We start from the raw sequence: 21,994 nt of genomic DNA on the forward strand, positions 1-21,994 counted from the left end.
ATACACCAAAAAACAATTAATAACACGAGACATGATCAACCAACTCCAAAGTCCAATATAACACCTAGCTCATCTTCATTTATCCCTTGGAGTAACGACCGAATTGAATCCAACAAAGCACAATGGAGTCAATAAAATGATTTGGAAGATGAAAGATTGAGAGAGTTCACTGTCCATCAAATTCATCTTAACGGGCTATATATTACATTGCCAAAGCAAGGGTTGTAAGGAGTACACATTTCAACTACTACATCTAAAATTGAGGACCCCCAAGATAGAATTTCTACTTCTATAATGGAGCACCTTATCAAGACACAACTTGGTCCTCAACGATTATTAAGTTTCCATAGATACAACGCTGCATATCAGAAATATAAAACCAAAAAGACAACAGCCCTCACTTTGATATTTTCTATTCGCCTAAGCTGCAACAGTCTTTGGCTTCGCGCCAATTTTTCTCCAAGAAACACTGGGCATTATCTGTTTTGTATCAACACGGTCCTTAAACTTGATGGCAAAGTTGAGCACCGAGTCAAGAAGAGAGTCCGAAAGAAGGTGTGGTTTGAGTCCCAGTTCAATGAGTTTAGTGTGCTTGGCATTGTAGTAATGTTCCTCTGCCTCTACTCTTGGGTTTGGCACGGATATGGTTTGCACATCAAGCCCAAGCTTCTCTCCGGCTTTTGTGACAAGTGCTGCTAGTTCATTGACAGAAAACTGCTCCGTGAATTGATTGAAGACCCGAAACTCTCCACGCTGTGCTGGGTTTGCAATGGCTAGCTCAACGCACTGAACCGTGTCTCGTATGTCTAGGTATCCTCTGGTCTGTGTCGTATAAATGGCACACATTAGGAGGGAGGAGAAGAAAAAATGAGTTAAAAAAAAAAAAAAATCAAATGAAAATGTGATGTGACATTATGCATAAGGAACAGATAAATGTAGAAATTGTATCACTTAATTGGGTAGTTAGGGGCTGAATGGGATAAAGGGAAGTATCTAGATTTCAGACACCCTGAACCTGGATATTCGGTTTCCATAGGAATGGAAATCCAATTCAGAGAAGCACTGTGTTAAATATTGGGCGAGTCTCAGACAATGTGCTGGCCACCCAAGTTTGGGGAGGCCAGAAAAAAATTGCCACCAATTAAATTGCAGGGGTTCTGACTCTTGCAATACATTCTGCAGGATAATAAAAGTAAGGAACATAGATTCTTCCCCAGTTCCTCATGGCAGGTATAAAGGAATAATGACATCTTATTACAACCTTACTAAACCATAAAGGAAAAGACATCTCATTCTTAATTTTAATTAAACATCAAATTATATACTTCCTTAATCAAGCAGAGGCACTACCTGTTCCTAGAAGAATCTTCAAGAGACACTAGACAACTTGCAAGAGGAGCCTAAGGTCAAAAAAACATGCTAGCTTCTCTATTTAGGGGCTCAAAGACTATTCATTCCAAGTATATAAAATAGATGGCTGGAACTTGTTCTTGAGACAAAACCATTCTGACTTACAAATATTGTCAAGGACATCCTAGTTTCAAACCGGACAATAAAAGCAGATAATGAATGGTGTGATCTGGCATAGAAATATTATGGTATACTTGAGTACAGGAATTTTACCTGACCCCCTTTGCCGTAAACAGTAAGTGGATGACCCACAGCGGCTTGAACACAAAACCTATTCAATGCAGTTCCAAATACTCCATCATAATCAAATCTATTGAAGAGCTCTTCATGCATCTCCGTCTCATCCGTCCTCAGCCCATAGACAACACCTTGATTCAGATCGGTGGCTCTGATCCCCCAAGCCTTGCAAGTAAACGCTATATTATTTGAATCATGTACCTTACTCAGATGGTAGAAAGAGCTTGCTTGCTTGGGATAAGGCAAAGTATCTGTTCTACCATTGTGAGTAATTGTAATGTAACCCTCCTCGATATCTATGTTGGGGGTTCCATATTCTCCCATGGTACCAAGTTTCACCAGATGACACTCCTCTCTGAACTCCTTAATGGCAAACAGAACATTGAGCGTTCCAATCACGTTGTTATTCTGTGTGAACACGGCTCTTGACCTATCGATCATTGAGTAGGGAGCAGATCGCTGTTCTCCAAAGTGGATGACCGCATCAGGTTCAAATGACTTGAAAGTTTCTGACAAAAACTCGAAATCACAGATGTCACCAATGTGGAGTTGAATGGATTTTCCTGTGACAGATTTCCAACGACGGATGCGATTATGGATAGAGGAGATGGGAGTCAGAGAGTCCAGACCTAGCTGATGGTCAAAAAGACGACGGACAAGGCTGTCAACAATGGCAACTTCATAATTTTTGTTGGATAGGTGGAGGGCAGTAGCCCAACCACAGTAACCATCCCCACCAATGACCATGACCCGCTTTGGCTTTGATGGTTCATCAGAGGTTTGATGGGAACCAGAGGTCGATTTGGTCTTGGCTTCTTGACTTGCAGAAAGTGTTGTTGCATGGACAGTACAAAGTCTCTGGGACCTCTTTCCTTGCAAGACAAGCTTTTTAGTTTGGGACTTAGAAGTTCTTAAAGTAACAGATGATGGAAATACTGCTGAGCCTTGGTATGGTTGTTTGGATGAAAGCTTGCTGCTGGAGGAGTTATTTAAAGCACAAGAGGTTGAAAGCAAATGTGCCATATTTTTGTTTGGTTTTTCTTATGAAATTTAGTATATATATCTGCAAAAAGAAAATCCAAATGGTCAGATTTGAGTTTCAAGGTCCTTGCAACTATACTTTCTACAAATTAGATTGCAAAACAAAATCCTTAAAAATTGGCCAGGCTAAATAAGGGTACTAAAAGAAAAGGGAAATCATACAATAAAAAGGAGAGACGCGGCCATAGACTCAATGAATTTTTTGCAAAACAAGATCCGATGTGATGACCAATAGGCATTACCCAAATGGTATGAGCTCTCCTCCCCAAAGGGGAGGTTGAGTGTTCGAGCCTTGCTAGGCACAATATTTGTCAGTGTGCATGCATTTGCTTGAACTTTCGGGGGAAAAAAAAAAACCGATGTGATGGTGTGTCAGTTTTTTCGCTTGCCATGTGTGACAAGAACAAGTCATATTTTCTTCGTCACCTTTCTATTTTGCTATTTTATATTACTTGTTTTCAAAAATGATCTGGTGTGTTTTTTTGGTTATTCTTTTCTATTCCATGCTCATTGAGTTATTTGTAGTAGACATAAACTAGTGGAATGATATGCCCAAAAAAAGATAATTACACAAGGATCATGCTACTCAAAAAGTAAGGCTACAGTAGTGCCCTCGATATGCTTAGTACGATCTTTCCTACTGATCAGACCAATTACATATCTCAACTCTCAAGCAAGGTTTATATCCACACACCAGTCCAATACGTCAGAGACAGCATCCATGGTCCAATAGGTTCACTACTAACACAGTAGTGCTCAGTTGCACACCTCAATCAGAGTTCCAAAAAGTTGTATTTTTCAGGCAGATATGTTAGAAGAGAATGAAATTGGAACTTTGCACCACACACAAGCTAAAATCTCACTGGAATTGGCTCTGCAATTTTATTTGTGCGACCTAATGTGTCTTTACAAAATCAATTTAGGCATGTAACTATAGTTCTCCACAAGTGTGGATCAGAGGAAATCTCCAATCTCATACCAATGCACCCTCACCACATCCTTTCCAGTTGACTTGCCTCGAGAGCAGTCTGAGTGTCGATTTCAACAACTGAAACAAATTCCGCATGCCAATTGCGAAAATGGGCCTAATTCACTATCTGATATACTTTTTTACAATTATATCAGTGACCCATATATTCTTAACATTCGGGTTTGAACAAACCACTACAAAAAATCTAACTTTCCACACACTAAAATTGAAGCAAGCAAGCAAACAAAAAGTTTCCAGTCTAACTGGACAATTTTTAAAAAACACACACCCAAAACTTAAATACTAACAATTAGCTCAGGAGAAAGTTGGGTTTTCACAGAAATTTCTTTCAGGGACATTTTTACAGTCGAATGAAATGCATCACAGAACAACATCATAAGATTTATGAATCATTGATTTTCCAAATACCCATTTCATCTCTAAAGATAACAAGAATTTTTCTTTCTTTTACAAAGAAAATAATACAAGTATAAGCTCCGACTGTGAAGAGAAAATAAAGATAAAACAGACATAAAATTAGTCAACGAAAATGGTGGCACAATTGACTACAAAGGATTACCTTGTGAAGGCGATGATATCAGAGAGGCAATCCAGATGGATGAGAGTATGTATGTGTGATATTATTATTGTATACAGAAAAGAGAGAGTGCTGGGAGGGTTTGGGGGAAGCTATGAGCTTCTGTTTTCTTTTTCTTTGGAGGTATCAAGAGTGACAAGTTAGGATATTCCTTTATATCTCTAGATTTTTGGAGATGGAATTACAATTTTATCCTCACTCTTATTGAAAATATGGAGACAGCTCTCTGACTTCTTATAATCTTTTATTTATTTATTTATTATAACTAAGACTTCTCAGAGTCATGATTATCGGAACTAATTCTCTTATACCATCACTAATGCTAAAACCTATTTTCGCATGTCAAATTTATATTTTGATAGGTGCTATAATACTAAAATATTACATTTTAACAATTCTACTCCAATGATACATCTCACGCAAAATGCTATTTTTTAACACAATTACTATTCTTTTTCAACTACCATTCTCATCATTCATATTTGCATCAGTAATATTAATATTAGGCACATTCCAAGTCAAGTTGTACACATTAGAAGGAAATTAAAATTAAACTTAATTAAAAAAAAGATACAAATCTAAAATATCTGGTAAAAAAAGGACAAAAATAAATTAATTTTCTATAATTTTTTTACCACTATTTGTGAATTAATTTTTTTATATAATTTTTTTTTTCGGAAATTTATATATATTATATATAATATATATGTATATTATATATATAATATAATATACATATAGAGATGTAAGTGGGTGATGACTGGTGAAAAACGACACCGTTTTAGGAAATGAGAGATTTGCCAAAAAAATTTGGCAGCTGCCATATATGAGAAGAAATTTGAGAATCTCAAATTTTGAGAGTTTAAATAAGAGCCCATTAAAGAAGACTTTTTTTACCTAACTCTCATATTTTAAGTTTGAGAGGCCCAAATGAGAGAGCATTGGAGTTGCTCTTACATTTAAAAAAAAATGGATATAGTATTTTATTGAGCTTTAAATGCAAAAAATATTTTAATGACTTGATAGGATGAGCAGAAAAAAATGATATTCTTTGAATTTTACTTGATAGTAGCGAATTAATTCGTTTGGATTGGTTACTCTTTAAAATCAACTTGATGAGTGTTCAAAACTGGTAATAGAAATTTTCATTACTTGATGAATAAAGCTTATTATTACCTTTGAGTGTATTGAAAGTTGTTGATTAATAGTGCTCTTTTTGTTTTGCTCTGACAATATTTGATATAAATGAATCGAGTCCGAGTTTGTAGTTTACCACTTATTATGTTCGTGAATTATTAATAAATTAGTTTTTTTTTCTTTTTTTTGGAACAATAAAGTAGTGTTTATGAACAAGCTTTAGCTTGTTAAAGGCCTGTAAATATGATTGGATGCTTAGAAATTCAATAATTTTTTCGATCTTGGTGTCAAAACTTAGTTTGAGTTTGAACTCAAAATCTTCAAAGTAGTTTCGACTTCGTTGAGCAATGTTCAAGTCAAGCTCAATTGCAAAATGAATTCCACATGAATATGTTTACACCTTTTTTTGTTTAAATATTATTTATATTAAGTTTTTTGAATTTTTATATCGCAAAACTAATCTAAGATCAATCTTTCTTTCTTATTAGTCCATTTTTTCTAAACCAAGGTCAACTTAAAGTTAAAACTTTTAATTTTAAGCATTTCAACATTTCTACTCCACAACATTTCAATTATACATTGGTAGCCTCGAACCCCGAGCAACCCTTTGGAAAAGTGAGTTTGTACCCGCTGAGCTATTGCCCATTTGGTAAATCTTCTGCTCATTGTCATAGAAAACATGTCCAATTCAACCAGGAAACTGGTAATATTAAAACCCATACGATAGCTAAATAAATAGAGAAACTGTCATCTCCTTAGTTTGAGTTTTCCACAGCACCAAACACCTCCCTGTAAATGTAAACACAACACTAACAAAATATATGGAATCAATGCTACACCAAACCAGAATAATTTTCTGCCAATTTTCACCAATCGCTTCCACTTCGAAAATTGGCAACCACAAAATTACACTGAAAAGGCCTAAACCAAAGCAGCAATTGATTCACAAAAGAGTACATCAATCACAGTTTCTGTATGAAAAATAAAATCTGCAAGCTGAGGTGCTTGATTAAGCTGTGTCTTCATGTGAAATCACAAATTCATCCAAAAAGCATTAAAATAAATAGTTCGAAAGCAAAAACCTGTATAAAGCTTTCTCTGCAAAAGGATACTGTATCCAAACATAAGCCCAGTAGAGCAAGAGATATCTCACTTGATTATAGATTACTCTTTGAAAACCTAATAACTATAATGGCTTCTTTAAATTTTAACAGTTGTAATTAGGGTACGAGAATCATCGGAGCTAGCAGGAGGCTCTCTATGATTTTCAACATGGCAATAGCTTCATCTGGGTGCTGATACTGAGTGACATATATTCAAAATCATCACCAAAATATTGCAAGCCGTTAAACAGCGGGAACCTTTTTTCCACCCTCGATAAAGTATATAGCAGTTTCTGGGACCTGCAATTGAAAATCGAGGAAACGTTTAGCAGAGAGAGATTTCTAGCTAGCTTACATAATACTGTGACACTGCATTTGATTTTGATCTAAAAAAAAAGTGATTAATTGATGTAATACTACAATTACTTATTAGTCCTTTGCAAACTAATTGAAGATTGGTAAAAGCAGCAATTGAAAATTCACCCCACAACAAATCATTAAAATGTTAAGCAACTTTTTTTAATCCGGCATTCCACTTTTAAAACTTCTACTACTTTTAATAATTTGATGCTATGGACAACACAAGGAAAGGATCCACAAATAATATAACTATAGCATTTTGTTTTCCTCATTACAGTAATAAAACTTGAGCACGGTTGATCAAGGAAAGGAGCATGTAAAAGCTAGGGGTATTATTGTTATTACCTTGGCAAGAAACTCACTCACCCCAACTTTACCCCTCTGGGAACTTGAACCCTTGAACTTTTACTTTAGAAGGTGAGGAAGTACCACTAGGCTACAACCCTTGGTGGTACTTTGTTTCCATGAGAGAGAGGGAAAAAAAAAGTATGACTTGTCCACAAGGAGACCTGTGATATGCCATCATAAATTTTTTCTTAAAGAAAATGTGCAGAAAAAACCATCACATATATTGTTCATATGGTACCTAAGCTAAGTAATTCTATGCTACCAGTGGGAATTCAGGTCTCTCTGGTTAACTAGTATCATAGTTCCGGAATTTCTGCGCGGCTCAAGATAAAGAAAAAGAAGTTGTCCAATCACTGACTCAAACCCATTGTCGAATCCTACTCAGCAGAATATGGAGGTACTTGGCAGAACGGGCCAATCTGGTCTATCACAATAAAGTGATAGACGGAACTGCCATGAAACGACTTATAAGCCATTCTTCGTTAAAGCTGCTCTTAAAACACATATTTTTTTGTTACACGTTATTGAAGAAAAGATGGTTTAAGTAAATTACATCGGGCCAGGTTTCTGTAATGAACTCCACGATATCATAGGCAATGTCTCCTTGAACGTCGATTTGCTCCTTCTCAGTTGGCCCCTGCAAACAAGCCATTTCTAAATTATTACGAAACAAAAATATGTAGGCCATGTCTTCTTTAATAAAACATATAACTCCTCTACACCTTAACAATAGATGCTCCAGAAGCAAACTTCTTCCCAAGCTTTTTAGAAGCATCACTAAGTTTGATCCCTGAAACAATATTCCTGAAGTTTAGATATGCAGTAATTAAACAACTTGCACGTTATCCTACGTTCTGAATTTATAAGTGCAACATAGTCATAATAGCATTCAGCTCACCAAAGAGGTCTAGTCCTTTCACAGTGGTGATACATTTGCGCTTGTTACGTACCAGCTTTTCAATAACAACTTCTTGCTTGTCCTACAAACAATATGAAGGGGCAAACATTATTTTCCTATTCTTATATCTGATATCATTCTCCAATATTTATATCTAGCTATCTTTAACTAGAGTCATAAGATGAAAATCCCATAGATCACATGCCACCAAGAAGCAATTTTGAACTAAAAAATGTAAATTATACCACCCCTGAAGTAGATAGCTCTCAGCACTCCTATCATTACTGTAAATCAAGTTTGATACAAGAGTACTGAAGAATAAAAAAAGCTGCCACATGATATCAAAATATGCTCCATTAAAGGTAGATTTATCAGGTATAGAAATTTCTCAAATACAGCCTATACAGGCACTGTTTTCTTTAAAACCAGACCCCTTCTGACTTGAAAAGAAACATGCATGGAAATCGACGGTGCCACAGCTTTTTGGTGTGCCGAACTCAAATGGATGATAATGCCAATCCGGGGGATGGAAGGTAATTCAATCAGAAATCAAGGTGAAAAAAAAGCTATTTTGTTAGCGAAGCAGTGGCAAAATGGCCAAGAAGTCTTGAGAAGAAACAGGCCTCACAAATGACCCCAATTGACGTGCAAAAAGGCTACCTTTATGTCAATAACTGAGAAAACAAAGGAAAATCATGGAGAAAGGCTATCACGTTATTGAGTGAAGGTCATGTTTGATCAATTTCATTAACTGATATCTCTTAGATTCAACAAATTCTAAACAACATTTTTAAGCAAATATATCATTTAAGGCCATATAAGGTAAATCTCACCTAAATTTTCTACTTTTCTAATTCTTATCCTTCATTTTCTACACTTCTTTAACTCTTTAAAGCCCCCACAGCACAATATGTTGTACCCCATTCACAAACCCAAACCCAAACCCAAACCCAAACCCAAACCCCTTACTCCATTAATTTACCAACCCTAACACTTAAAAGAACTACCCACCCTAGTTACTGTTCATGGTTACTGTTCACAGCTTCTGATCAGCCTCGAAGTTTTCTTATAGGTTATTGATCCTTGGACTTGGAGACATGAACTGCTAACTCCTCCTTACACAATTTACATACCCTAAATCCTCATATCCCCATCACCCTCCCAACACAACAACAACAGCCATAATCAGCCTTGAAAACTTCCTTAAAATTGTTCTACACAATCACGGTCAGTGAACCATATTTAAAAGAAGAAAAATCTATCATTTAAAGATAGCCACCCCAAGTTCAATAATGGAACCTTCTACAAAATATCATTACTGCATGGTGTAAAAGAAATATAAGAGGATTTATGGCAGTCTACAAGTTTGTAACTTTGTACAAAAGTTTTATGAGCTATATAACACTATATGTTTGGAAAATTCCACAAACTATACTCGTCAATATATGTTCATATTGTAATTTTCCTTACTCTATACCCAACTGACATACCAAATTTTTTTAAATTATAAAAAAGGCAATTAATTTGCACTTTTAAATATAGAAGAGTTTGTTGCACATGTCTTCTACTAAGACATAGTTTCAAAACATAAAAAACTTCTCACAAGTCAAATAAACATCAGCAAAAGGCCAAGCAACTGATGGATCACTACAAAGATAGTGAATTTTAGTGAACTATTTTAGACTCATCAAAGTAATTGACTATGGTGGAGTTTATTAGTTCTATCAAGAAGCATATCCAAACATTTTTCTTAAATAAGAGAAATGAATAGTTACACTTAAGTATTTAAGTTTCAAATTTCCAAATGCCCATCAGCTCCATTCCCTTGTTCAGGTGAGAAGTACATTGTTATGAACTTCATGTGTTTCTTTTTCCCACTTGATGAAAGAGAGCTGTCAAATTTGAACATGCAAGATCTTATAAAGAAAATTAAAACAATAAATAAAAATGAAGAGGAGGAAAACATGAGGACCTTAGCCATAATGTATATGATTTCCAAAAATAATTTCATGAATAAATTAAGCCTGATACTGCACACAACAAATCTCTAGATGCTATAAAATTTCATACATGCAAAAGAGGTTCTTTGCGTAACTTTATAAACCTAAAAAAGACAGTGACATATATCTTACCTTCTTCTTTACCTTTCCACCAGGGAGACGTTTCACTTCTTCTTGCTTAGATGAAGATTCCCCTGAAAAACAAAAAAAAAATATATATACAGTCCAAAAGTCACTTCCCTAAACCACAAGGAGAGAGACTTCGACAACAACCTGCTTCGTAGATTCTAAAGCATGACAGGCAATTTAGGGTAGTGCAATGTATCCATGCATTATTCTCTTAATTTACCATAAATCAATTTCGATTACTTTCATTCATCTAATAGATTTCCGGATTGAATCTACCATAAGGTGACCTATAATCATAACGACTTACAAAGCTAAAAAAGTAACTGACTTCATCCTTAATACTCTATATTCACAACAATTTTCATATACCTGCCATTTCATTGCTGGTAAAAAGAAAACAAAATCTACTCCACAATGTCACTAAAATTGTATTAGGATCAGTCAAATTTGATATTATCGTATTTTACACAAAAGAACAAAATTTTTTATTTCTATGATTATTTCAATATTTACTCAGTAAACAAACAGACCATTTAAAGTTTACCAGAAGGAGCTGCTCTATCACGACCAACAGAAGAGATTCCAACTGATTTTAGCCGTTCTGAAACCTTGTCAGCTTCTTTGCCAATTGCCCCTGAGCCCAAAACATTAACAACAACAATACAATAAAAAAAATGTACATAAACAAATCCATTTATATATACATTTGTGTGTATGTGTGTGTTTAATAACAATACAATAAAAAAGTACACAAACTCACATCCATTAAATACAATAAAAAAAATGTGGCATCCATTAAATAAAATAAAAAAGTACATTAACAAATGCATTATATATATATATATATATATTTGTGTATGTGTTTAATAACAATACAATCAAAAAAATGTACATAAACACATCCATTAAATATGTGTGTGTAAATATATAAATGGAATAGGGTTTATACCTTTGAGGAGATCGGGGTAGAGTTCGGGGGCGTTGTTGATCAACCAGGGCTTGCATTTTTCGAAATCGGGTCCGAATTCACAGTACTCGGCGGGTAGAGAACACACAGGGCAGTACAGGACTTGAACTGGTTGGGGTTTTTCCGCCATGTGGAAGCTCTCTCTCTCCTCTACTTTCTCTCTCTAGGTTTTATAGTCCTGGGTAGAAAGAATTGAAGCAGCGAAGGAAATAAAAAGCATTCGCAGGAGGTAATTGAATTCCCCTGTTCTGGTTTTCTCTGTACGCGTGAGAATCTGAAATAGGATTCGATTCGTCGTAAGAAGTATGGAATTGTGATTTGTGGGCCATTATTTGATATTTTCAGATCGTTTGAGTCCAGTTAAGAAGTAGTAGTACATTGGTACATGGCCCAATGCTGAGTTTCTAGCCTTATTGACTGGCATGGGCCACTTAGGCCCAAACTTGCCTAGGAGGTCACTTAAATTACGACTAATAAGAGAAAAAATATTCATTTATCGAAAACAAAACAAGAGAAAATATTGAATGAGCAATGGGCCCTAGGACATCATTACAACTCTATTTTGAGTATGTCACGCGTCACGTGGGCCCAACTTGTCTAGGACATCATTAAAATTCGAACATGTATTCCCTTTAAATTCAAACTACTTTTGTTTTCATCTAAAATATTTTTATTTTTTTAGGTAAAATATTTTTTTATTTTTAATTTTTCAACATTTGATAAAGATGTAGGTCGAGAATGAAGTTGAATCAATCGAGCGGAGCGTGTAAAATAACTTGTCTAAAATTGATGGGTAAGTTTTTTTTTGTTAGATTGTAATATATTTGTTTTCGTAAATATTTTACGACAACCAAACACCAAAAATAAAAAATAATTTTTAAAAAATATTTTACATCCAAATAAATGGTGTCTTAATTTCAACAAAAGTTCTGTCAACTTTATTTTTAACTTAGTAAAAATAAAATGAAAATTCCGAAAAAAAAAAAATGTACTAGTAGTTTAAATTTATGAATTAACCAAAAATATATCTTCAAACATTGATGCATGTTAATCTTTGATATTATTTAAAGGGTCGCGAATAATAAATACCTATGCATATAGAGTATATAACCCCCTTATAGGTTTTTAAAAGTCCTTAATCTTTATTTTTGATGTGAACATGAGCTATTGTCCATGTAGCAATTAAAAGACTAAAGTACCTTTATGTAAATGAATAAAAGAATAAGTTGAAAAACTAAATAAATGTAAAATGAATAAAATATCTAATCCTAAATATAAAGGATAAGGGTGTTTTTTTGTTCAAAATGTAAACATTAAGGGTGTTTTGTGTCCATTTGAAGGGTGTTTTTGTGTTTCTCTTAAGGGTGTTATATATATATATAGAGAGAGAGAGAGAGAGAGAGAGAAGGAGGGAGAAACTTATAGTGGAGTTGAGTAAGAGAGACCGTAGAGTAAGAGAGAATTTGGGAGTAGAGGCAGAAAGAGAGAGGCCAAAGAAAGAGGGAGGTGGGTTTGCAAAACGAGAGATAAATGTGATTTATATATAATATGATATAAGGGGCATTTTGGAGAGGGCAAAAGGGTGTTTTATAAACTTTATAACTTAAAATAGCAAAGTGGCTGCCACTCCCCCACAAATGACTTCTTGTATGTCATTTATTTGACTGAATGTAGAAATTAATCATTTTTGTCACATTTTTTTAAATTTAATGGACTTATACATTCAAAATAAAAAATAGGGATGTTAAATGTTATTTGCTCACTAAGAGTCTTGTGGTCTAATGGTATCTCTTCTACCTCTTAAAATAGATGATGAGAGTTTGAATCTCTAAAGTAGTAAAGTGGGTGTATAAGTGAGTGCGGTGTGTGTTTCTTGCTAATGACAAAAATAAATAAATAAATAAAATAAAATGTTATTTGTTTAAAAATATTAAGAGTGTTTTTTTCACTTTTTTTTATTTAAATAAATAATTATTTTGGCTAGTTAACAATAAATCTATGATGTTACTATCAAAGAAGGTAGGTAAGTGGTATTTTTTTTTTTAGACAACAAAGAAAAAGCTAACGACCACCCCTAAATAAAATGTCTAGTGTTTAAGTCAGTACATGAGTGTGTGATTTTTTTTTTTTTTTTTTTTAAATAATAATAATAATAAATAAAAAAAGGAGGAAGAGGCGAGGAGGAAATTACTGATTTCAAATGAGAACCGAAGTAACGTGTGCGTAGGCCCCTTTTGTCAATGTCCTCTGCTGCTGCTGAAACCAACAAAGAAAAAGCCAAAGAGATACCTTATGGGCATTAACTATTAATCCTTATCTAGATCTAAGTTAGAAGATATTTTGGGCCTCATTTAAGTATATCCCAGGGGTATATCCTATTATTGCAATCCTTATATTGTGTGTCTATATAAATAGACATACATAGAGATACTCAATTAGTGGGTCCAATCTAAGGTAAGGGAGCATATTAGTTTTGAACTCGGGGTGTGTCCGAGGCACTGTCTACTTCTTGATTATTTTTATGTAAAATTAAAGATTTATGCTAGTCAAATAGCATTACCAATCATGTAAATCCCATTTGAAGGAGTAGAAGTCGTTGGCTTGCTCTCATGTTTGGTAACTCCCTATTTGAGACTTACCCCGAGTAATTTTTAAGAGGGATTACGGATGGAATTGGTTATCAATTCTAATTTAAGATTCGCTTTTAACACCGTCACTAATTCGTAGGATAATGGATCGAGTCATTAATTCGTCAAATGATCATTAACTAATTAAATTAACTATTACATTATTTGAATATATATATATATATATATATATATATATATATATATATATATCTCACGGATTAGATCTGATTTTAACAATCCAATCTGTGATCCGATTCATGAATTACCTCTGCAGATTATTTGTTCAATCCTAGCAACCTCCCCTTCCTTCTAATAAGAAATTACTAACCCTTAACATTCTTGTTCTAATTTAAGTTATTAAACGGAACTAACATTTAACCCATATATATATATATATATATATGTTCATTAATTTATTCATCCAAATTCGATGTGAGACCCTTGTAACACACCTATGTGGTTGGATGAAATGAGTCCTACAATTGTACTATGAAAGTCAAAGACTTGATAGTAATGTAACTAATTCTCAAAATTAAAAGATCACCGTTTAATTTATGTTCTAAGTCACATAGAGCGGAAGCGAAAGTAAGAGCACGAAAGTGTCAAATTCTAAATTTTTTGAAAGCAGGAGCGTCTGTATATTAGGTTTAAATAAAATTATATAAGGTCATAACATATATAATTTGTATTTTTTTATTTATTTAAATCCATATGCAAATATAATCATTATTATTTATTCCATTAATGATATATGTAATAAATAAGCTAATTTTTCTAACTAATAGATGCATGGTTTATTTGTAATATTCGTCTGTATATTAGGTTTAAATAAAATTATATAAGGTTATAACATATATAATTTGTATTTTTTTATTTATTTAAATCCATATGCAAATATATTAATTATTATTTATTCCATTAATGATATATGTAATAAATAAGTTAACTTTTCTCATTAATAGATGCATGATTTATTTGTAATATTCGTCTGTATATTAGGTTTAAATAAAATTATATAAGGTCATAACATATATAATTTGTATTTATTTATTTATTTAAATCCATATGCAAATATATTCATTATTATTTATTCCATTATTGATATATGTAATAAATAAGTTAACTTTTCTCACTAATAGATGCATGCGTGATTTATTTGTAATATTCTTCAATTGAAAATTTTTTTAATGGTATATTTTCAAACATATAATATATATATATATATATATATAGGCTCGGCATACGTGCAATTTAAATATATATATATATATATATATAGGCTCGGCATACGTGCAATTTAAGTAATTAATTTATAGGTTAAAGTACATAGACATTAGACACCCCTTAAGGTTTGGGGTAAGGACAGATAGATGAAACTTAACCTATTTTGGGACAAAGATATCCCCTCAAGTTTGATACAGTAACCAAAGATACCCCAATGGTAATTAATTGACATTTTTTCCTTTTGACTTTTATATTGACTTATGTGGATATTGAAATTACCTTTCTAACCTCTATATTTTTAGATTTATTTATTTATCTCTCAATAATTTGTATATACATATATATATAATCAACGGAGAAGACGGCGCGTCCTTTCCGGTAGTGATCTGCAGATTGTCCTCACCGGCGGCGAATCGTTCTGCACAGTTCAATATCATTGAAAATTAATACCTAACAAAATAAATAATTGGACAAAATACAAATTAAGAACAGTCTAAGAACAAAAATTACAATATATATATATATATATATATATATATATATATATATATATATAATAATAACAAAATAAAACAGAGGGCACACCGTTGAAGATAAGAGCTTGATTTTGGAACGGAGATGAGGATTCTGTTGGCTTTGTGACTTGTTGGAGTTCGAAATCACCACTTAGTTGTTGCAGTCACCTCCACGAGGGAGAGAGAGCGCAGCTTAACAGCGATTTGCGGCAGCGACGTTATGGTGGTCGGCAATATGCAGTGACAACGGCGACAATATCCATTCACCATCGCCGCACTTATCTCATCGGCAACTATGGGGCTCTATGGGTCAATGGAATTGAAGGCGGGCCGTGGATTTAGAGTCGGCCTCGTCGGATTTGAAGGATGTAGAGTCGACAAATCTCTCTGCAATGGAATAGTCGGAGCTCTGTAGAAGATCATGTGTCGGTGAGGAGTGGGCCACGGCTGTCGGCGGAACTCTCTGCCATGGACTCGTCGAAGCTTTGTATAAGAATCATGAGCCGGCGAGGAGCAGGCCACCGTCGGCACCGAGGTAAAAGACGCGCCGTCTTCTCCGTTGATTGTATATATGTGTATATACAAATTATTGAGAGATAAATAAATAAATATATATATATATATCTAAAAATATAGAGGTTAGAAAGGTAATTTCAATATTCACATGGGTCAATATAAAAGTCAAAGGGGAAAAATGTCAATTCATTACCATTAGGGTGTCTTTGGTTACTGTATCAAACTTGAGAGAATATCCTTGTTCCAAAACAGGCTAAGTTTCATCTGTGTGTCCTTATCCCAAACCTCAAGGGTGTCTATGTACTTTACCATAATTTATATATTAAGTAATAGTATAAGTAATAATGCATATATGGTAATATAGTATTCCATATCACAGGGAGTGTAACAAATTTAGCTATATAAAGTAAATTAGTATGGAGATCGTGAATAATTCGCAAATTGTGAAAATTGAATTCGCGAATTTTGTGCGAATTTGCTCCCAAATTGCAAATTCGCCTGTAAAACTTGAGAGCGAGACCACTTTAGACGAATTGTGTAACTAAGCTTTTGTTAGTCACAAAATGGTTCTGGATCTTATATATATATATATTTTTATTTTATTAGATTGCAATAGTATATATGATCCAAGTTTATTTAATAATTTATCAATATTTAAATTTTTTTTACTTATCTAATGATCCCAATTGTCACTAACTCTGTAAACCACCATTCAAAAGCTGAAACAAGGACTTTCTGGTGAGATGGATTGTTAGTAATTTTCTAATATACTATATATATATATATATATTAAAATGTGGAAAAAATATAATTTGATTTAATGCGTTTGCACTAAAAAGTATACAAGGAAATCTAAATCAGTTTGTTATGGATCCTTAAATTTATACAGTATATGCCAGAATTTGTACGTGAAGGACAAATTTTGAGCTCATTGATAACTGCTGGTGCCATTCTTGACATGGTCTTGCTGTCCTTTGGAAGCTTACGCCAACGCACATGGTGTTGGCAACTTACATTTTGTCGCCATCTATACCACTGGAAATTGTTGCGGTGTCTCCCTGGCACACACAATCTCACCGCGTGCCGCTTAAAATATTTATTATATATATATATATATATATATATATATATATATATTGTTAATTATTATTTTCCCAAAATAAGAAAATAAAACAAAAGTTCTCTTATTTAAGAGTTAAGAATTTTTATTTTAAAACAGAATGTAATTTAGAAAGGAAAAAAAAAAACAATAGTACAATGTCATCTTGCTTCAACCTTCAAATTTAGGAGACCCACCATTTAATAAAAATTGATTTTAACAATTTGATTTGTTAAATTTTTATTAGTGGAATGATAACAATGACATGATTTGTCCGATTCATTTTATACCTATTTTAAATTTAGACGGTGATAAAGTACTTTGAAATTATTGAACTCGAAGAGGATTCTTGCCGTATTAAACTTATCGTGCTTGTGTAAATGGATTTCATATTAATCTTCGTGCTACTTGATTGAACGAACTTTACACTTATGTATCAAAATGATACCGTTTTAATGTGTAAGATCATGTAGGTGATTCAAATATTTACCACAAAACACGTACACGTAACTAGATTTGAATCATATGATTAAGTCCTGCCTAAATCATAATCTAGCAAATAGATTTTCAAAGGGATTGTTGCGCATAAGTCACGCTCTTTAAACCAAATTACATTTTGAAAAATGTTGATAATTTACCTAGATCTCATTTTAAAGCATCTAAAAGCATCTCCAATCCAATACTAAAAGGACTGTTAGTTCTAAAATATAGCAAGGGGACTTCAAAAGGGACTCTCCAATGCAACGCTAAAAGGGCTGCCAATTTTTAACCAAAAATTTTACTAATTATAGCACAAGAAATAGCTACTATTTCGGAAAGAGAGAGAGAGAGAGGCCCGCCGGGGGGGGGGGGGGTGTAGATTTGGCATACATATACATATATATAAAAGATCATAAAAAATTAGACAAAAATCAAACCTCTTCCCAATGAGTTTGGTGAAGAGTTTCTCAGCCTTTGATGTCAAGAAGGAAGAGAGCAGAGGCGCCCCTGCCATAGATTAGTTGATTTGGAGGCTGAAATGATTTGAGGCGATTGGGGAGGCTGAAATGATTTGCCTATATATATATATATATATATATATATATATATATATATATAATATAATATAAAAAGATATGGGTTTTGATTTTTTGATTTTTTTTTTTTTTTTTTTCTTTTGCTTTTTTTTTTCTTCCTTTTCTAACCGGATATTTTAGAATTTTGATTCTTTTTAATTTTAATTTTAATTTCTTTCTGATGTCCACAACTTGAGTTGAAATATGCCTAATATTAATATTATATGCAAATATGAATAGTAAAAATAGTTGTGTCAAAAAATAATATTTTACATAAAATACATTATTAGAACAAAATTATTAAAATATAATATTTTGATAACGTAGCACTGTCAAAATATAAATTTGGCATTCCCATTTAGTTTTTTTAAGCATTGGAGATGCTCATTTAAATTGCTAGGTCTAAAAAATTATTACTGTATTTTGAAATCATTCCGTGGCGCTTCTTCAAATAACACCCACACAAAATATCTTCCCTAGTAGGAACCAAATCTCTTCGCAACCCACCTGAGAAAGTTTAGATAGAAAGAGAGTTTAGAGAGAGAAAGAGAAGGCATCCATCCTTCTCTGATCTCTCGATCCACATCCATTCTTGAATCCATGGCGGAATCCAAGAAGTACATTACATCTGAAGACCTCAAGAGTCACAACAAACCAGGAGATCTGTGGATCACCATACAGGGCAAGGTCTACGATGTCTCCGATTGGGCCAAAGACCACCCAGGTGGTGAAACCCCTCTGTTGAATCTCGCCGGCCAAGACGTCACAGATGCGTTCGTTGCTTACCATCCAAGCACTGCTTGGCAATATCTCGACAAATTCTTCAATGGGTATTACATCCAAGACTACACTGTTTCAGAGGTCTCCAAAGATTACAGAAAGCTCGTCTTCGAGTTCACGAAAATGGGTTTTTTCGAGAAGAAAGGGCATGTGGCTTTCTTCACATTTGTTTCTATGGCATTGCTGTTTTGGGCCAGTGTCTATGGTGTGCTGTGCTGTGATGGGTTCTGGGTTCATCTCTTGTCTGGTGCTTTGATGGGTTGTTTGTGGATTCAGAGTGGGTGGATTGGTCATGACTCTGGGCATTATCAGATCATGATGACTCGGAGGATCAATCGAATCACACAGGTTCTTGCTGGGAATTGCATTTCAGGGATCAGCATTGCTTGGTGGAAGTGGAATCACAATGCCCATCACATTGCCTGCAATAGTCTCGATCACGATCCTGATCTTCAACACATGCCATTCTTTGTGGTATCTTCCAAATTCTTCAACTCTATTACTTCTTGCTTTTATGGCAGAAAGTTGAATTTTGATTCCTTTACTAGGTTCTTAGTGAGTTATCAGCATTGGACTTTTTATCCTGTTATGTGTGTTGCTCGTATCAATTTGTTTGCACAATCATTCTTCTTGTTGTTATCCAAGAGAAGGGTACGAAATAGGGTTTCGGAAATGTTGGGGATTGCTGTGTTCTGGATTTGGTATCCCCTCCTTGTTTCGTGCTTGCCCAATTGGGGTGAGAGAATAATGTTTATCATTACAAGCTTTTCAGTCACTGGAATTCAACATGTTCAGTTTTGCTTGAATCATTTCTCTTCGTCTGTTTATATTGGACCGCCTAATGGGAATGATTGGTATGGGAGCCAAACTAATGGAACACTTAACATTACGTGCTCGCCTTGGTTGGATTGGTTTCATGGTGGATTGCAGTTTCAGATTGAGCATCATTTGTTCCCACGTTTGCCTCGATGCAATCTCAGGAAAGTCTCACCTTTTGTGAAGGAGCTTTGCAAGAAGCATAAGTTGCCTTACAACACTGTGTCATTCTTGAAGGCCAATGCTATGACAGTTGGAACGCTGAGGATTGCGGCTTTGCAAGCTCGGGATCTCACTAACCCGGTTCCAAAGAATTTAGTGTGGGAGGCTGTTAACACTCACGGATGAGATTGGGAATTTTATGAAGAAGTATTTCGTATTCTATTGCACTTATTTAAGGTTATCGAACTTATGGCTATTAAAATTTACTCTCATTTTTTAAGGGTTATCATCCTTGGTACTTCAATGAGAGATATATTGTCTGTTAATTATTGGAGGCTTCAATGATTTGGTTTCTGATTTGCATGTTTGCAGGGTTGGCCCTTGCCCTTTTCAGATTAGGCAACTATTTAGTTGATCCAGTATGTTTTAGTTATTTGTTATCTTGTTCAGGTACATATTGTGGTCGACTTTATTCCAAGTTAGCTTGGTAGTTCACTATGTATTTCTGAACTCTAGGTCTGTGGTCCCTATATAAAAAGGTTTGAGTTGGGTTGAAGTGCCATTTTTTGTGTTAGCTAAACATTTGTGACATTTGATGCTTTTTTTTTTTTTTTAAATTCAAAAATTCCTCCAAAGATAGCTATGGCTTTTATAATTCATTTCTTGATATAATCTCTCTTTCTTGCTTCATTATATGATTGGTTATTAACTCTTTAATTTTTGTTTAACTAGCAGCTCATATGGATAACACAGAATATTCTTTCTTTGTGGGCAATTACTCTAATAATAATAATGGAACTATTTGGTGGATGCAGGTTCATCATTTCCAGTTTGTAGGTTTTTCAAACTTCAAGTTTCTTGATTGGAGTTTTGTTTCTTAAGATATTCATTTACGATTCAAGAATAAGGAGATTTCAATATGTAAAATCCATGAATAAAAACCTCAATCGTAAGAGTTTGCTATCTTTTGATTAGGAATGGGTTGGACTAGATGTTTAGTGACATGTCAGGAATGGATATCTTTGGCTAACCCAAGTATTATAGGTTTTTCGTAGCAGCCATATTGATTTCTGATGATTTATGGCTCCAATTAGTGGTGGAAACAGTTTGAAATTGAAGTTGTTCATTCTCACAAATCGATTTCAATTTAATGTTGTTGGAGTTTCACCGTGATTTTCATATATTCAAAGCCCAAATCATCAAAATATAAAATTTCATTTGCTGTGAGCCGATTTGTAGGTATAATCTTTCAAGCATATGGATAGGGAAAATCTGATTGATGTTAGAACTTGTGTTTCTCATGCACTTTGGCATTTAATGGAGTACTTTTACTTGTCACCATCTTGATGTTGAACTGCTTTGAGTTGCCAGAGAATTCAGTCATATGATGTAACTGTAAATTCTAATAGATGCTGCTGTCTGTCTTGAGTAATGGCATTGTTCTCTCCCCGGCTGTGAGACTGAGAGGTCAAATCTTTGTTTGTTCACTCTTGGAGAAAAAGGTTTTGCCTGGACTTATTATAATTAGGAATGGCAAGATAACTAGGCACTATAATGCCCATAATATTCCTCACAATACTAGGTTGTGTAAATGCTATGGTTGGAAGATATCTAGGAACTTGCAGATATCTAGGAACATGAAGATTTACAATTTTGAAGTACGGGATTGTGTTGGTTCCGCTTCTTAGTATGAAATGGATCGTTCTATTTTATTTTTCAGGCATGAGAATATTCACAGGTATACCTCTCACTTCAACCAAACAACTGTGTGTTCTGATAGCTTAGTTGTTTGCTTTTTTGATGGACCTAAACATGTGCCTCTCATGGCTCGATCATGGAAGTATTCTGGTGCAGCAGAGCCATAGAGTACGTAGAAAACCAGAAGAGAGATGTTGAAAGGGGGTATTCTACATTGGCTGCTCTCAGAATAGGTATTCTGGGACCATGCCACAATTTTATGATCACAGCTGTGTGTAGATCTCAAAGCCCTTAGATTCTT

General features: G+C 34.1%; 3 protein-coding genes across 3 annotated transcripts; 1 reads left to right on the plus strand and 2 right to left on the minus strand.

Moving 5' to 3' along the window:
* Positions 1-51: 51 nt before the first annotated feature.
* Positions 52-4,393, minus strand: LOC132303687 (UDP-sulfoquinovose synthase, chloroplastic). The gene is made up of 3 exons (XM_059801052.1): positions 4,239-4,393; positions 1,624-2,710; positions 52-822 (listed from the first exon to the last, which is right to left on the minus strand). Exons 2-3 carry the CDS (start codon positions 2,668-2,670, stop codon positions 421-423), a joined length of 1,449 nt encoding a protein of 482 aa, XP_059657035.1. The 5' UTR covers positions 2,671-2,710; positions 4,239-4,393; the 3' UTR covers positions 52-420.
* Positions 4,394-6,299: 1,906 nt separating this feature from the next.
* Positions 6,300-11,475, minus strand: LOC132303688 (translation machinery-associated protein 22-like). Its single transcript, XM_059801053.1, has 7 exons — positions 11,181-11,475; positions 10,776-10,865; positions 10,235-10,296; positions 8,103-8,184; positions 7,927-7,994; positions 7,758-7,841; positions 6,300-6,796 (listed from the first exon to the last, which is right to left on the minus strand). The coding sequence occupies exons 1-7, from the start codon at positions 11,326-11,328 to the stop codon at positions 6,740-6,742; spliced, it is 591 nt and encodes a 196-aa protein (XP_059657036.1). The 5' UTR covers positions 11,329-11,475; the 3' UTR covers positions 6,300-6,739.
* Positions 11,476-18,679: 7,204 nt separating this feature from the next.
* On the plus strand, positions 18,680-20,557 carry LOC132303689 (acyl-lipid (9-3)-desaturase-like). Its single transcript, XM_059801054.1, has one exon. The coding sequence runs from the start codon at positions 18,838-18,840 to the stop codon at positions 20,179-20,181; it is 1,344 nt and encodes a 447-aa protein (XP_059657037.1). The 5' UTR covers positions 18,680-18,837; the 3' UTR covers positions 20,182-20,557.
* Positions 20,558-21,994: the final 1,437 nt, after the last annotated feature.

This window comes from Cornus florida, unplaced genomic scaffold, assembly GCF_030987335.1.
Source record: "Cornus florida cultivar Cherokee Brave unplaced genomic scaffold, ASM3098733v1 CherokeeBrave_3.0.0_Hap2_Chr04, whole genome shotgun sequence".
In the NCBI taxonomy this organism is placed as follows: Eukaryota; Viridiplantae; Streptophyta; class Magnoliopsida; order Cornales; family Cornaceae; genus Cornus; species Cornus florida.

Bases quoted from the DNA above. Each gene is read 5' to 3' on its own strand.
- LOC132303687 (XM_059801052.1), bottom strand. From the start codon at position 2,670: ATGGCACATTTGCTTTCAACCTCTTGTGCTTTAAATAACTCCTCCAGC. The intron at 823-1,623 runs GTAAAATTCCTG...TATACGACACAG, and splicing joins TTTACGGCAAAGGGGGTCAG to ACCAGAGGATACCTAGACAT.
- LOC132303688 (XM_059801053.1), bottom strand. From the start codon at position 11,328: ATGGCGGAAAAACCCCAACCAGTTCAAGTCCTGTACTGCCCTGTGTGT. The intron at 10,866-11,180 runs GTATAAACCCTA...TTTTGGGCTCAG, and splicing joins CTACCCCGATCTCCTCAAAG to GGGCAATTGGCAAAGAAGCT. The intron at 6,797-7,757 runs GTAATTTACTTA...TTTCAATTGCAG, and splicing joins TTACAGAAACCTGGCCCGAT to GTCCCAGAAACTGCTATATA.
- LOC132303689 (XM_059801054.1), top strand. From the start codon at position 18,838: ATGGCGGAATCCAAGAAGTACATTACATCTGAAGACCTCAAGAGTCAC.